Source organism: Branchiostoma floridae, chromosome 14 (genome assembly GCF_000003815.2).
Source record: "Branchiostoma floridae strain S238N-H82 chromosome 14, Bfl_VNyyK, whole genome shotgun sequence".
NCBI lineage: Eukaryota > Metazoa > Chordata > Leptocardii > Amphioxiformes > Branchiostomatidae > Branchiostoma > Branchiostoma floridae.
In genome coordinates, this window is record NC_049992.1 from 11241470 (window position 1) to 11255448 (window position 13979).

The window sequence follows — 13979 nt, forward strand, 5'->3', positions numbered from 1 at the left end:
CATTCAGTAGCTGTATTCCACTCAAGTCGGTTTTTCACTCACTTGCACTGTCATTCTTTATTGTTATTTACTTTTTGAGTTAGCTGTCAAAATGATGGCAATTGGTATGTCCTTTGCAACAGTCAGAAATGAACAAATCTACTTCAGCTTCAGAAATATCTTGGTTTCCAAGAAAGGAGCTTTTCAAGTAATGCACATAACGTTAATGTTTTTTGAGACATGGGTAAAGAGATGATGTAATATGAGAAAGGTACTAAATCCAGTATAGAAGGAGAGGGTGGACTTGGTCCGGGCAAGCAGCCCACAATGATGATGATGATGATGATGATGTTACATGATAGCTCTCTGCAGCCAAGACACATTTGAGGCTTTTCTGTTAATCTTAAAGTTTATTCATTTATATTTATATTTATGTTTGAATATATTTATATTCTTCTGTGCAGAGCTGAATTCATGTCTAAGACTCGGTTGGAATCTGCATGGTTGAATTATTTGAAGAGAACAATAGGAATATACTGTCAGTGGACAAGGTTAGTATAGTATACTATATGTTTTCTGACTGCATTACAGCTTAGCTGAATTAAGCTGATGTCGGTAGTGTAAGAAGATCACAATTTTTTGTCTGTTAAGTATTCTACAGTGCTGACACAAACTGACTTAAATTATGAAGAGCCTGCCGTAGAATATAGAATGATATGTTTTTACACATGATGCACATGCATTGTAAATAGTGTTGGACACATTGTATGTAACTCTTGGCATATGTAACAGAAGTATCATTTGGAGTAGTAGAATGAATATCTTTACTTTGATGTAACGTTAAGATAGAGTCAATTGTATCAAAAATTACTGTACTCTCTGTTGTTGATTCTTTCTTGTATTAAAGTCAAGTACGAGAAGCTGTCCTTGTAAACTGTTCTTGCTAGAACCATACTATTGGCTATTGTGCCTCTAATTCTTAACTTGCTGTTCATAATTCTAAGCCATGGTGATGATAAACTCAGACATGTACAACTGCAATGCGCAATGCAGCGGCCTATTGTAAAGTGTGCGAAGGGTGCACATACATTGTAAATAGTGTTGGACACATTGTATGTAACTCTTGGCATATGTGTTCTTTATGGCCCCGTTCATGATGCAAAAATTCATGCGGATGCATTATGCACTTTCAAACGTGAAAACTATGTATAACCCCATCAGAGCATTACCTGCAGTACTAGACCTGGCCACTGCAACAGGATTTTTACAAAAACAACAGTCAAATTTCCAAAATTGGTCTTCAGTCGGGAATTGGAAAATTAGGATAAGAAGGCTCGCAAAGAGCTTGAGGTATTTGGGACAACTTTAATGTTCAATTCAACAATAATACAGGTACAAACACACCGTCACACACATACACACACGCGCGCACACACACACGGACGCTAAAGAACAAAACATTATATTATTGTCAAAGTCAGCAAAAGTGTATATTGTGTTACTTCTATTATTGTCAGTTAGGGTTTCTGAGAAATAAACAGCTCTCAACTTTCTTTTATATCTTTTATGATCAAGAGTCGATCTGTGCCTTCTTTGTATGATGCTCCGATTTCATTACAGCTCTTATGATTTCAAAGACGAGAGGTTGCTGAATGATGACTCAAATGAGCTCCTATATTTGATTTAAAGTAATAAACGCAAGGTTACCAGTTTACGGTCGATTTGTTAATAACGCCGTTTTATGGAAAACGTGCAGGCAGAAGTAAAAAGCTGTCCTTTTGGAAGACATTTTAGTTGGTCTGCGTCAAGTTATGTGTGGCATCATTTCTTCTGTAGGATTTCTCGAAGTGCGAACGTCTTTGATAAACAAGTCTGCAGCCAGAAATTCTTTCAGGTAGGTCAGTTTACCGTCAGTTTAGTGTTTCTTCATGGGGTTATTTTTATAAAGTTATTTACCAGAATCCGTTCGAAATTTTAGGGAGTATGCGGCTGTCTGTTGAGGTGAGTCGGCCGCACCTTCAAATTCCAGGGCCATATGTAGATTATTCTGTGGCGAAACATAGCGACCTGTCATGTTTACTCATCAAAACATACTGTATTTCAGTAGATTATACACTCCTTCATGTGTTTTCCGGTGTTTAACTGTGTTTTCCTTTGTTTTCCGGTAAAAAGGAGTTTGTACACCTCCGCCATTAAAAGGCTGGAAACGCCAGCTTAACCATAGGCTATTAAGTACCGACGCCCAACACACTACATATCGGGAGAAAGCCTTATTATATTTCAGCCATACATAGTATGGTGAAATATATTGTATTCGTAATGTTTCTTTCTTTCTTTCTTTCTTTCTTTCTCCTGTCAAATCTTCAAAGTGATTCATCTCCGCCGTTCCTGGACCGAATGACCTAAAATGTGGCACAGGGGTAGAATGGGCCAATACCTTGATGCTTTTTTCTCAGTTTTTTCATATCTGCCTCTAAAATGATTTTATTGAGATTTTTTGGTCAATTTTAGACCAAAACTGTATATTTTGGCCCCTGTACCCTGGTATTACAACCAAATGAGCTGAAATTTGACAGAGATGTGCCTTGATAATGCTCCCATATAAATTCGATAACACTTTTGGTGTACAGTACAACAAAATGCTTATTTTTGCGATTTTTTGACCAATTTTTGACAAAAAAAGGACACTTTTGGCCCCTGTACCCTGGTATTACAACCAAATGAGCTGAAATTTGACAGAGATGTGCCTTGATAATGCTCCCATATAAATTCGATAACACTTTAGGTGTACAGTACAACAAAATGCTTATTTTTGCGATTTTTTGACCAATTTTTGACCAAAAAAGGACACTTTTGGCTCCTGTACCTTGGTATTGCAACCGAATGAGCTGAAATTTGACAGAGATGTGCCTTGATAATGCTCCCATATAAATTCGATAACACTTTTAGTGTACAGTACAACAAAATGCTTATTTTTGCGATTTTTTTACCAATTTTTGACCAAAAAAGGACACTTTTGGCCCCTGTACCCTGGTATTACAACCAAATGAGCTGAAATTTGACAGAGATGTGCCTTGATAATGCCCCCATATAAATTCAATAACACTTTAGGTGTACAGTACAACAAAATGCTTATTTTTGCGATTTTTTGACCAATTTTTGACCAAAAAAGGACACTTTTGGCTCCTGTACCTTGGTATTGCAACCGAATGAGCTGAAATTTGACACAGATGTGCCTTGATAATCCCTTCATATAAATTCAATAACACTTTTGGTGTACAGTGCAACAAAATGCTTATTTTTGCGATTTTTGGCCAATTTTTGACCAAAAAAGGGACACTTTTGGCTCCTGTACCCTGGTATTACAATTAAATGACCTGAAATTTGGTATCGATAGGCATTAGATACTTAGTAACAAGATTCAAGTAAAATTTGTGACATAAACAACTTTAAAATGATTAATTTTGGCACTTTTCTGAGGGGAAATTTGTTTTCTTTTGGCCTCCTGACGTGACCTTCCGTGACCCCGCACAGAGCCACACCTGTGCGCGTCAGCCGGAGAGTTAATTGAATCAAAGACCTAGCCAATCAGCGAAGAGGAGGCCAAAGGCTAATTAATATTCATAAGCGGGGCCTCATGATCCCGTATATAGCAGTGTTCCCGCCAGGGGGAGCGAAGCCCGCCTAAGGCTCTCGCATTTTAGACTATTCAGAAGGCTTTATATTGTATCAGTTCTTAGGGGCATATCTATGATAATCGCGGCAGTCACTTAACTTCTCTTCAGGAGTTCAGCGTAACACTATTTCAGGTCAAACCGTCAAAGGCAACTAAAAACAAACTTTAACGTTACTGAGTTCAACAGTACTTATAACTTGTTATCCGAAGTTGAAACGCTAGCGATGGTATTTTCGCTGCGCTGTTAGCTCCGTGCGACTGTTGTTGACGGTCTTATAACGGTATATTTTGCACCCCTGTACCCTGGTATGAGTAACATTTGGTATAGATAGGCATAATATAGTTGGTAAAATGATCCAAGTAAAATTTTTGGCATAAAGTACTGTAAAAGGCTTAATTACAGCACTTTTTTTAGGTGAAATTGGTTTTCTTTCGTTCTCCATGCCATGACCTTTCGGACGTTCACCCCACAGAGCCGACATCTGCACCTGCGTCTAGCCGGCAGGAAGAGTTACTTCAATTAATGCTTCAGCCAATCAGCGAAGAGGAAAGCGAAGGCTAATTAATATTCATAAGCGGGACCACACAATACGTTAACTTGAAGACTCAGGCCGTACAGACTTCTCGCCAGGATTTTTTCAAAGCGTCGGACAGGGGTCCGGGGGCCGCCGAATGTCCCTGGCGGGGTCCAGGGGCAGGGCCACTGTGGGGGGGACCCAGGTGGGCGAAGCCCCCCGGAAGCTCTTGCATTTTAGACTATTGAGAAGGCTTCTTTTAACAGTTTTTTTAGGGCCATATCTACGATAATCGTAGCAGTCACTTACTTCTCTTCAGCAGTTTGACTTTAAAATATTTCGGGTCAAAGCTTCAAAGACTACTAAAACCTCATAAACAACAAACTTTACTTAGCTCAACAGTATACAAAAATATTGTACGGGTTGCCATCCTTAGTTGAAGCGCTTATTTATAGCGCTAGTATCTTCGCTGCGCCGTTAGCCGCCGTGCGACTTTTGTTCACGGTCTGATATCCCTACGTCGCCGCCTCGCTGATATTCCCACGGACATGTTTCAAGAAAAATACCCAGCAAAAAACGCTGTTCTGCGTCAAATTCTATTCTATAAAACATGTGGGTCTCAGTGTTACAGTCTAAATATTTTGTAGAAGCACCGCTGTGGGAAAGAAGGTCCAAGCAATGTAAAACATCACGTAGCATGAAGTTCGCTGTCAACTGGCACACAGCACATGACTGTTTGAAACCCTAAGTCTAATCAACAGCCGTGTTTGATTGATAGCCGGCGGTCCTTTGATGAAGTCGGCGAAAGGTGCGTTAGTTAGAAAATCTGCGTTTAGTTTTGATACGTAATTATAAGTTAGACAGTGGCGAGAATGATTATTTTCTCATCAATATTTCTCTTCAGAATTATTTGAACTTAATTGTACATCAAAACAATTGGATTACCTGTGCAATGTTTATATGATTAATGATCAGTGTACTGAAATCATGTGTAACGTATGGCTCCTAGTCAATAGATCAGCATTTTTCTCTATAGTGACCACCTGTCTATAGTGGCCACATTTCTATCACTGGACTGGAACTTGCGAAAACTGCTGTATTTTCTCCAGAGCAAATGTATGTGTTCCTAGTGCTGTTGTTGTTTGACATAAACTTTGAACATTTAAATTGTAAGTAACTTTAAACTGCCAGAGTTTCAGCCCAATAAAACACTCTCAGCGCCAGGGTATGAACAGACTGACCAGACAGACGAAAATAAATCCTCGAACAAGGTTCAATCGTATCTTCCGGGTCTGGCAGGACTGAGTTGTTAAACTAAAATAAGAATAGGCTCGATGGCTGATTGCATACAAAGTAAAACAGTTTAACAGTTTTACAGCTTGAAGAAAACAAACGCTCCTTCAGTACCTGCACCTGCTTGATAATTATTAAATCGTATGCCCTACTTAAATAAAAAAAGTTCACTGCAATAATAAATGTACCCACATCACAAGGAGCTTATACTTTTTTAAACTTACACCTAGTTATCGTACTGAAAATTGTTAATGACATTACATGAAGTCATTCAACAATTTTCAGTCATGATGAAAATTTTCTGAATGGAAGGTGTGATTATTGTCATTTTCTGAAAAATAGAAGCAAGCTCTGTCTTTACCTGGAATCAATTCACAATACCAGTCCACTTTGGGGGATAATGTACTGTTAAGAGGATGTTCCATTTTTGCGCAGGGGTGATTTGGAACAGTCCAATGTTGCGTGGGAAGGGGTATGGCTGAAATATGCTGTATTTGCTCTTAAGCAAATGTCGGCCTTTCTAGTATATATACTTTCAGATAGCACCAATCAACTTTATCCGTTGTGGCGTGACGATGATTTTATCCTCCGCGTGGGGCGCTTTCGAGTGCACGCAAACTCCGACGGGGCGTCACCCCACGTACACTGCATTCTGAATTTATTTCGCTGGGTGGCGCTAAAAGACGGTTGCATGAACCCAATGAACTTTGGGTCCATTGCATTGTTATACTTTTTCATTATTTTGAGGAAACAAGATACACGACTCAGGGAAAGTACCCTCTGATGCGAAATATATAGTACCAACTTTAATGTTGTGCAACGAAGAAAGCAACGTGAAAGACTAGTCAAAGAAGACTCACGTGCAGGCAAGAATTTAACGCCACAGATATTATCATGTACAGTATTCCCGCAAATTCCGTTGGTGTGCTAACTACCGGTATACGTAGACATTCCATGAATTAATTTTACGCTAACGTATGTTCCGTTGGACATGTTGCCTATGACAGGGTTCTTTCACTAGCGTGAGCAGGCGTCTCTTCTCCAACGCCCGCAGCAGTTTGTACTCCGTCTTGTAATCATGTACCTTGTTGTTTGGCTCCCCTAGATTCCCGTCAATGTTTAGATAGTAGTGATAGGAAAGATTCCTCCCCGTTAGTGGGTCTGTGTTAAAGGGATAGAATCCGTAGAGGGTGATCTTGTTGCAAAGTGTTGTAGCCAAGACGACTCCTATAAGCCCTGTAGTCACGTAGCTGTCAAAGTCTCGGTCATATCGCGGGAATATTTTCATGATGATTCTGTAACAGTAAAACAAAGTATTTATGAGTTCGATCATATCTATCAGTTCAATAAAAAACAGGCCGCAAGTTTGTTCACTAAAAGTAAAAGCATTGTAGCTAGCAGGTAATTTCACACTTTAATTTGATCTATTGGAATCATAACACACTATAGATTTAAATACAATGTAATACTTACTTTGCGGTGAGATAGTGCGCTTCGATGTAATCAAGGGTTATTGAGATATTAGATGCCCATGCTAACTGTAACAAGCTCCTAAAAAGGTCTGTGCGTCTCCCTTTTGCGTAAAGGAAAATACTGGTCTTCATTTGCTTTAATCTACTTGCAAAGCCTTCCGAGTCTTTAGATTTCAAGCTTGCTTTGACTCTGTCTAATATTTCCTTGTTCAAGATCGTTAGATTTGCTTTGTTGCCGACATCTTGCTCAAAGCCAACCGTGGGAGCGAGGTTGAATCGTATGACGTATTCGTTGGCGTCGATGTTAGTGCCGCAAAGACTGCCGGTTAGGATGCCACCACTGCCCACGATTGCGCACGTGCGGATCCGTCCGGAGTCGTGCCCATTGGCCGGGATACAGGACTTCTGTCCGTGAGAGGTACACACATGCACAGTCTGTTCTGATATGTTTCCCCACTCATCCATTGTTACTGTGGTGAAGTAAGCAGGTCCGATAGACACAGCCGCTGTCCTGGGGTGGAAGATAAACAATAGACAGGTGAACACAATGATTACCTCTCAGCTGTTTCATATATGGCCCTTCAATCTGAAACAGACACTGTGATGATGGATAGAGTTTTCACCTGCTGATAGCTTTTGTTCCCATTGGAAGTCTGACTGATAATTCTACCACGTTTTTGAAAGTCAAGTCAAATGATTATTATTTTTTATTCTATTACTCTATTATTCTACTATTCTATTATCACTAATCTTTGATATAACAACGCAAGATTTTAAATCATATACCTGATTCTTTGAAGAGTAACAAGGCCAGACGAAGCTCCATGATGAGGTGACATGCGGTTCCTTTTTAGTCCACTTCTTTGCAGTTTTCGTGAACCCTTTCTCATTGGCTTACCAATCTTGGAAGCTTTACCTGATGGGCCTAGTAAGACTGACGGTGGAAAATGAGGCACTGGTCTCGGAACGGAGTGCTGAATACTCCAATGGTTTTTGGAGAACTCCCATGAGGTACTGTTGATGAAGTCCAGGACAGCCAGAGGAGCAGTGCTATTGACCGAAGAAAGAATGCCGTAGAAGCCGTTTAGTTGCACAGCCTATTTTCCAGCGTATTACGGGCAATTAGCCGGATAGCGCAATAATGATTGATTATGTACAACGAACAACGAACAGTGTACATGATTCTACAAGGTTGCGTATGCAGTCTGGACTGACATATGTAATGCATAGTAAAATGGTCTTTCACATGAGCAGGTGCATTTATTTTTGGTAAGTCAACATGTCCGTGGCTTCTTACCTGATTATGTCCGTTGTGAGGAGAAGAATCAGAGCTGGTGTCCCAGAAAACATGACCAACAGTAGAAACACGTTCTTCCACGGCTGATGATGCCGCCGGACCGTGTCTTGGGCAGTACTCCTACCCATCTAAGAGCCTCAGGCTCCTTCATTCAACTGCTGGGGCCAAGCAGATGACCGAATTCCGGTTGCACAAATATATTCGTGACGACAATATTTAAGCCACACATCAACAGAATACATGTTTATACGTAAAATGATTCAGACATAATCTATATTAATAACGTCCTGTATTTTGCGTTAGGTAGAATCTAGACAAGAGGGAGGGCACGAGCGTCATAAAATCAAACCACTATGAATTATTTATGCCCACTTTGCCACATTGTCAGTTTGCATTAAATCTAATCCCAACAAACATCACGAATAGTTAAGGTCCTTTCACAATCCCACACGCACGTACACTACGGAGCTTTTATACTAATGAACCCGTATCACTGCATTTAGCAGCTGCACTCTTGAGACTCATTGAGTCGTTGTGTTTTCCACGGGATGCACGTAATCCTTCCATTGTCAGTTAAAAGTATTTGAGATTTAGCTACATATAGTTGACTGCTTATTTGGTATTGACAGCTCCGGTCGTATTTGTCTTACGTCAGGTCTACAACGTCAGCATAGCTACTTGATGATAGTTGAAACCCTAGTCTTACCTTAATTGTGACGAAAATATTTGCTGCCCTTGTCTTGAGTCAATTCTATCATAGTCTTTCTGACAGACATAGTAGCGATTTCTAAACGTGAAACTTGTTCATTCTTTGACCCCCTCGATTGTTACACGAGATACTCAGTAATCAACAATTAACGTTGTTTTTCTTCCATAATCAATAATTTTGTACTATTCATTGGAGCATTTACTAGATGGTACCGTTGGCTTATAATGAAATATTAGACGTATGCATGCTGTTAAGAACAGCATACATATGATACGAATATTGTTCGTCGATGTAGGTTAGACATCCAGGTAACAAGATACACCAAAAAGTAGTTACTCAAGCAACTGGATATGGTTTTGGAATATTTGGAATACGAATATTGTTCTCATTGAACAAGGAACGGCATCAGTGTAAGTTAGAAAATATAGAAAGACCTACTTGAAAGAAGTACTAGTATATGAATTCTTTGCTTCTTTGTTCGTATATTGAATTCATCGTTTCATTAAGTATTGCATTTGCTGATCGACTGTCATCAATGGAAGACTAAATCTGTTAACGAAACAGGCACTTGACACCTGTCCGTCATCAGAGTCACCACGCCCCTTTTCTCCATCTCCTTCAGAATCCGGTACTCCGTAGTGAAGTTATGTATCCTATCCATCACAGCAGGTTGGATATAGTCATCCGGGTAGTAGTGGTACGGCAGTGTCCGGTACCAGAACCCTTGAGGGGCAGTCCTGTACGGATAGTACCCGTACAGATATATCTTATCACAGAAGTTGGTGGCTGCAATGATAGTGGACATCCCTGTTGTCAAGACTGCGCCGAGATGTCTGCTTAATTCGGGGAAGATCTTCCTTAAGATGCTAAGAAAAAAGTGATTGCGAAATGTCATGTGTGATGGTAATTAACTTCATGGAAATGTTACTTTTCCAACTCGAAGAAGTGGGTACATTTGCTAAGCTGATATGTTACGTAATGTCAGCAAATTCAAATCCTCATGTGTAGCCGGAATAAATGAATGTTATTGTAAAAGTTACGAATAACACATGTACATATCACTTGTCAATTTAGCGATAACATGCATTGGCATAATACCGGTCATAAGCCTTATACCGGTCGATTAAAAATAGTGGAACTTAAAGAGATCTACACATGCAACAATAGTTATTTCTGAGGTATGCACACTTCAGACATCTAGGTGTCCAATACATAATTTACAAAGCATCGATAACTAGAGTTCAACGAACACATACCTTTGCTAAATAAACCAGGTTTGTTATGTAGAATGATGTCTGTAGACATAAATGTGTTACTCATTACATTTTATTTTATATGCCTGGAGTTGGTTCATAACATTTCGCCATTGTTTATGCAAATTAGATCCCTATGCAGATTAGATTTACATAATAATATTAAATTGTATCAAGCATCATTTGCATAATAAATGTGTATTGATATTTCCTTCTTTCTTAGCTAAAAATGTGACAAGTTTGAAAGTCCTATAAGGAATGCAGTGGATTTCCAAACTTTTCTCATTAATTATGCAAATTAGCAGTCGATTTGCATAATTATAATTCCATCATGTAAGTCTTCCCTTTGGCTATCTACATACCAAAAACCATGACGATCCGTCAACACGTTTATATTTTCTCATTAATTATGCAAATGAGTCCGTCATTTGCATAATTAATATGCATTGATATTTCTCTCTTCCTCATCTATATATGTGGCAAGTTTGAAAGTCCTATCATGAAATGCAATGGATTTATAAACTTTCCTCATTAATTATGCAAATTAGTTGCTGATTTGCATAATTTGTATTCCATTATGTACATTGTTACTTGGGCTATCAACATACCAAAAACCATGACGATCCATCAACACGTTCTCGAGTTATTCTCGTCCAAAGTTTGAAAGGAAATCGGCGACTGCAGTTCCAAACAAGCCGCTAGGGGGTCCAAACTTAAAGCACTTACTCTCTGCACCAAGGGCTATCTACCACTCAAAAATCATAACCACAGCAGGTCCAGAACACGAGATAAAAAAAATTGAGGTTTTGCTGCAGTACCTTAGCAAGCCGCTAGGGGGCCCATTATCGAACTTGACCTTCGTTTTCCCGACCCCTACCCACCTACCAAATATTATTGGGATCCATCAAAGGCTTCTTGAGTTATACTGTTAACACACAGACAGACACACAGACAGACACACAGACTCACAAGCCTAAAACATAACCTTAGCCATTCTGGCAAAGGTAACAATGCATTCGAAGACAACAAGGCCAAAAGTTTTCAGGTCATTTTCGGGGCAGGCGAGCTCGTCGTGGGACAAACACACTGCCACGTTCATCGCCAGATTTGTAGATAATAATCACATGTGCTCACGGCACAAGACGAGCATACAACTCGTGTAAAAGTGTGAGGAACCGTTGCATTATCGCCCGGATCTACGGCTGAATGGGTCAAATTGAACGTACGCCGCCATTTTCCCGCCATTTTTAATGCTACGGCCAGCAGTAAAGTTTTACGTCATAGCGGTTGTGACGGACCAAAATTAAATGAAAATTCTTGTCAGTATACGCCCATTTTCTCATGACTTTTTGTATGCTCATGCAGATTTTTGTTTTGTGCAACTACTAACAGGAAAGAAAGGAACAACAGAGGATGTATAAAGGTACATAGCGGCAGTTAATTGTGCCGTGTTTCGTTCGACCGGTATAGTGCACCCCCTTCCAACCACGCGCCCGTTCTCCGTGCAATTCCGCGGTGTGTTCCAATTACGATATTATGTTTTTAGCAGGACCAGAGAGACAAAATAATTTACACAGAAGAAGTGGCAAAGGTAAGCTGTAACAGCAACATGTAACTGGAGAAAATGATGCGTTGATCATTTGCCAAATTAGCATTGCTTGAGAAATTGCAGTAAACCGACCGGTATTATGCCAATGGATGTTAATGTTGCAGTAGATGGACTTACCTTTTGACATCACTTTTGGGGTTAACATAATTGACCGTTACGGAGATTTTGTTAGCTTTGACGGCCCTGAAGAGTTGCTTGAAGAGAGTTTTTCGCTCATAGCCATTGACCAAGAACAAGAGAGCTGTCCCGTTCAGCCTTTTAAGTCTCGGTGAGTAAACGTTCTTTGTACCGCTGAGCTTTTGACTCTGTACAACTCTGTAAACAATTTGAACATTCATGACGGTTAGATTGGTCTTTGTCCCGACATCCTTTTCGTATCCTGAGACGGGAGCGAGGCTGAAGCGAATGACGTAATCACGAGAGTCGATTTCCGCGCCACAAAGACTGTTGGTCAATATTCCGCCATTACCCACAACTGCACAGGTCTTATAATGACGTATTTCGTTCTTTTGATGGAGAGCACATTGCCTTGCGTACATTCCCCCGCAGAGACGAATGTCTTTGTTCTTCCCCATTCCTGCCATTTCTAATCGTGTCATTCTTTCAGTCCTCATACGAAAAGCATACTTCCTGTAAAAATAGCAAGGAAATCTATATTGTTAAGCATATCCAATTCAATAATATTCAGCGGAATCTACGATGCATTAATTTTACAAAACAACAACAACAACAACAATAAAACCAGCATCTGCTCCACATTGCGTTTTGTTGTTAGAATTCAACTTGAGTCATTGTCAAATCATTGTCAAATCAATATCTCATTCCTTTTCAAATGTCTGTTGTTGATCATTATCTAAATTTCTATGAACACCAACTCTCAACTCAGCGTTACGTTCCTTTTCATCATCATATCACATAACGGTTTATAAATCGATGCACCTGTGTGATTGTAGAAGTACAATCCGGGCGCAATAATTGCGGACGTAATCATTAAAGATTCATGCAACAGAAAAAAAATATTTGACGCAATCTTCTCCAGTGTTAAACAAAATATGTGGAAAAAGTGTCAAAGACATAAAGTATCTCATCTTGGGAATTGTGAAGAACTATTTTCATTTATTTTCGTACTATGCATATTACCGCCCGAACACATACAGATGTATAAATGTTAGAAACTTCGTACCTTATTCTCTGCAATGTCTGATTGTCAGCCCATATCGTCTTGTCTTCCAGAATCGGGTTCACTCTTTTGACGTTAACAATCGGAACCTTTCTGACTATAGACTTTATCTCATGTTTCGGTTGTTGGTCAAACTTTGGCAACCTTTTCACAAAGTTTGGAGCTCCCTGAGCAAACTTGGGGCGCCGGTTGAGCGCTATCTGTCTGAAAGCCTCTGCTGTTTCATCCTGTTCATCTGACAGTTTCCTCAAGTTACCAGTATCCTTCCAACTATCATGGGTTCTCTTGCGGTTGATAGTGCTGTGGTCATCCCAGGTCGGCTTGGGTGATGTGCTGTGATAGAGGAAATAATGTTGACAGAGCATGTGGTGATATGATGAGAGGAACCGCAGTGTTGCCCAACAGCGAATCATTCATATCATAGAACTTTAGGCAATATAATAGCAGTTGCGTAGTCTTACATGATACAGTGAGGTATCAAATATTTTGGTGTAAACAGGAGCATCGTAGTCAATACACTAGACGCACCTAGGCCTCTTTGGATAATAGTATTTTCTCCGTAGGCTGATTGTGACTCCTTTCGAAAAGGTTCAGAACTTTTAGTTGTCCGTTTACAAACTTGCTAATAGTACAAGAAATGATTCTTACTTTTTATAGATATTTATTGGAAGTTTCTTGTTAACGCATATTGAATCAAAAGCTATGGCACGGACGGGCGGATTAACTATGTTCCAGGAAACTTTTATTCCGTGAGATTGTTGGAAGGAATTTACACTCAAAACTGATCATTGATATTGTTGCGCTATTAAAAAAATCTGTACCAGATGAAACTATGCATAAGGATACCCTCTGTGCCAGGTATCCTCACACGTTCATACATGTATCCACTCACTTGTTCTTATCCGAGCTCCGGATCAATAAGAAGACAGGTGTCGCAGTAAACAACAGCAGCAGCAGAAACACTGTCTTCATCTGTTGGAACGTGGCTACGGGCAT

At 39.8% G+C, this 13979-nt stretch overlaps 2 protein-coding genes across 2 annotated transcripts; both read right to left on the reverse strand.

The window, feature by feature from the left end:
* Window positions 1-6433: 6433 nt before the first annotated feature.
* Window positions 6434-7911, reverse strand: LOC118430116 (CMP-N-acetylneuraminate-poly-alpha-2,8-sialyltransferase-like). Its single transcript, XM_035840825.1, has 3 exons — window positions 7722-7911; window positions 6937-7446; window positions 6434-6758 (listed from the first exon to the last, which is right to left on the reverse strand). Exons 1-3 carry the CDS (start codon window positions 7823-7825, stop codon window positions 6434-6436), a joined length of 939 nt encoding a protein of 312 aa, XP_035696718.1. The 5' UTR covers window positions 7826-7911.
* Window positions 7912-9244: 1333 nt separating this feature from the next.
* On the reverse strand, window positions 9245-13979 carry LOC118430117 (alpha-2,8-sialyltransferase 8B-like). The gene is made up of 4 exons (XM_035840826.1): window positions 13876-13979; window positions 12987-13316; window positions 11921-12433; window positions 9245-9807 (listed from the first exon to the last, which is right to left on the reverse strand). Exons 1-4 carry the CDS (start codon window positions 13977-13979, stop codon window positions 9474-9476), a joined length of 1281 nt encoding a protein of 426 aa, XP_035696719.1. The 3' UTR covers window positions 9245-9473.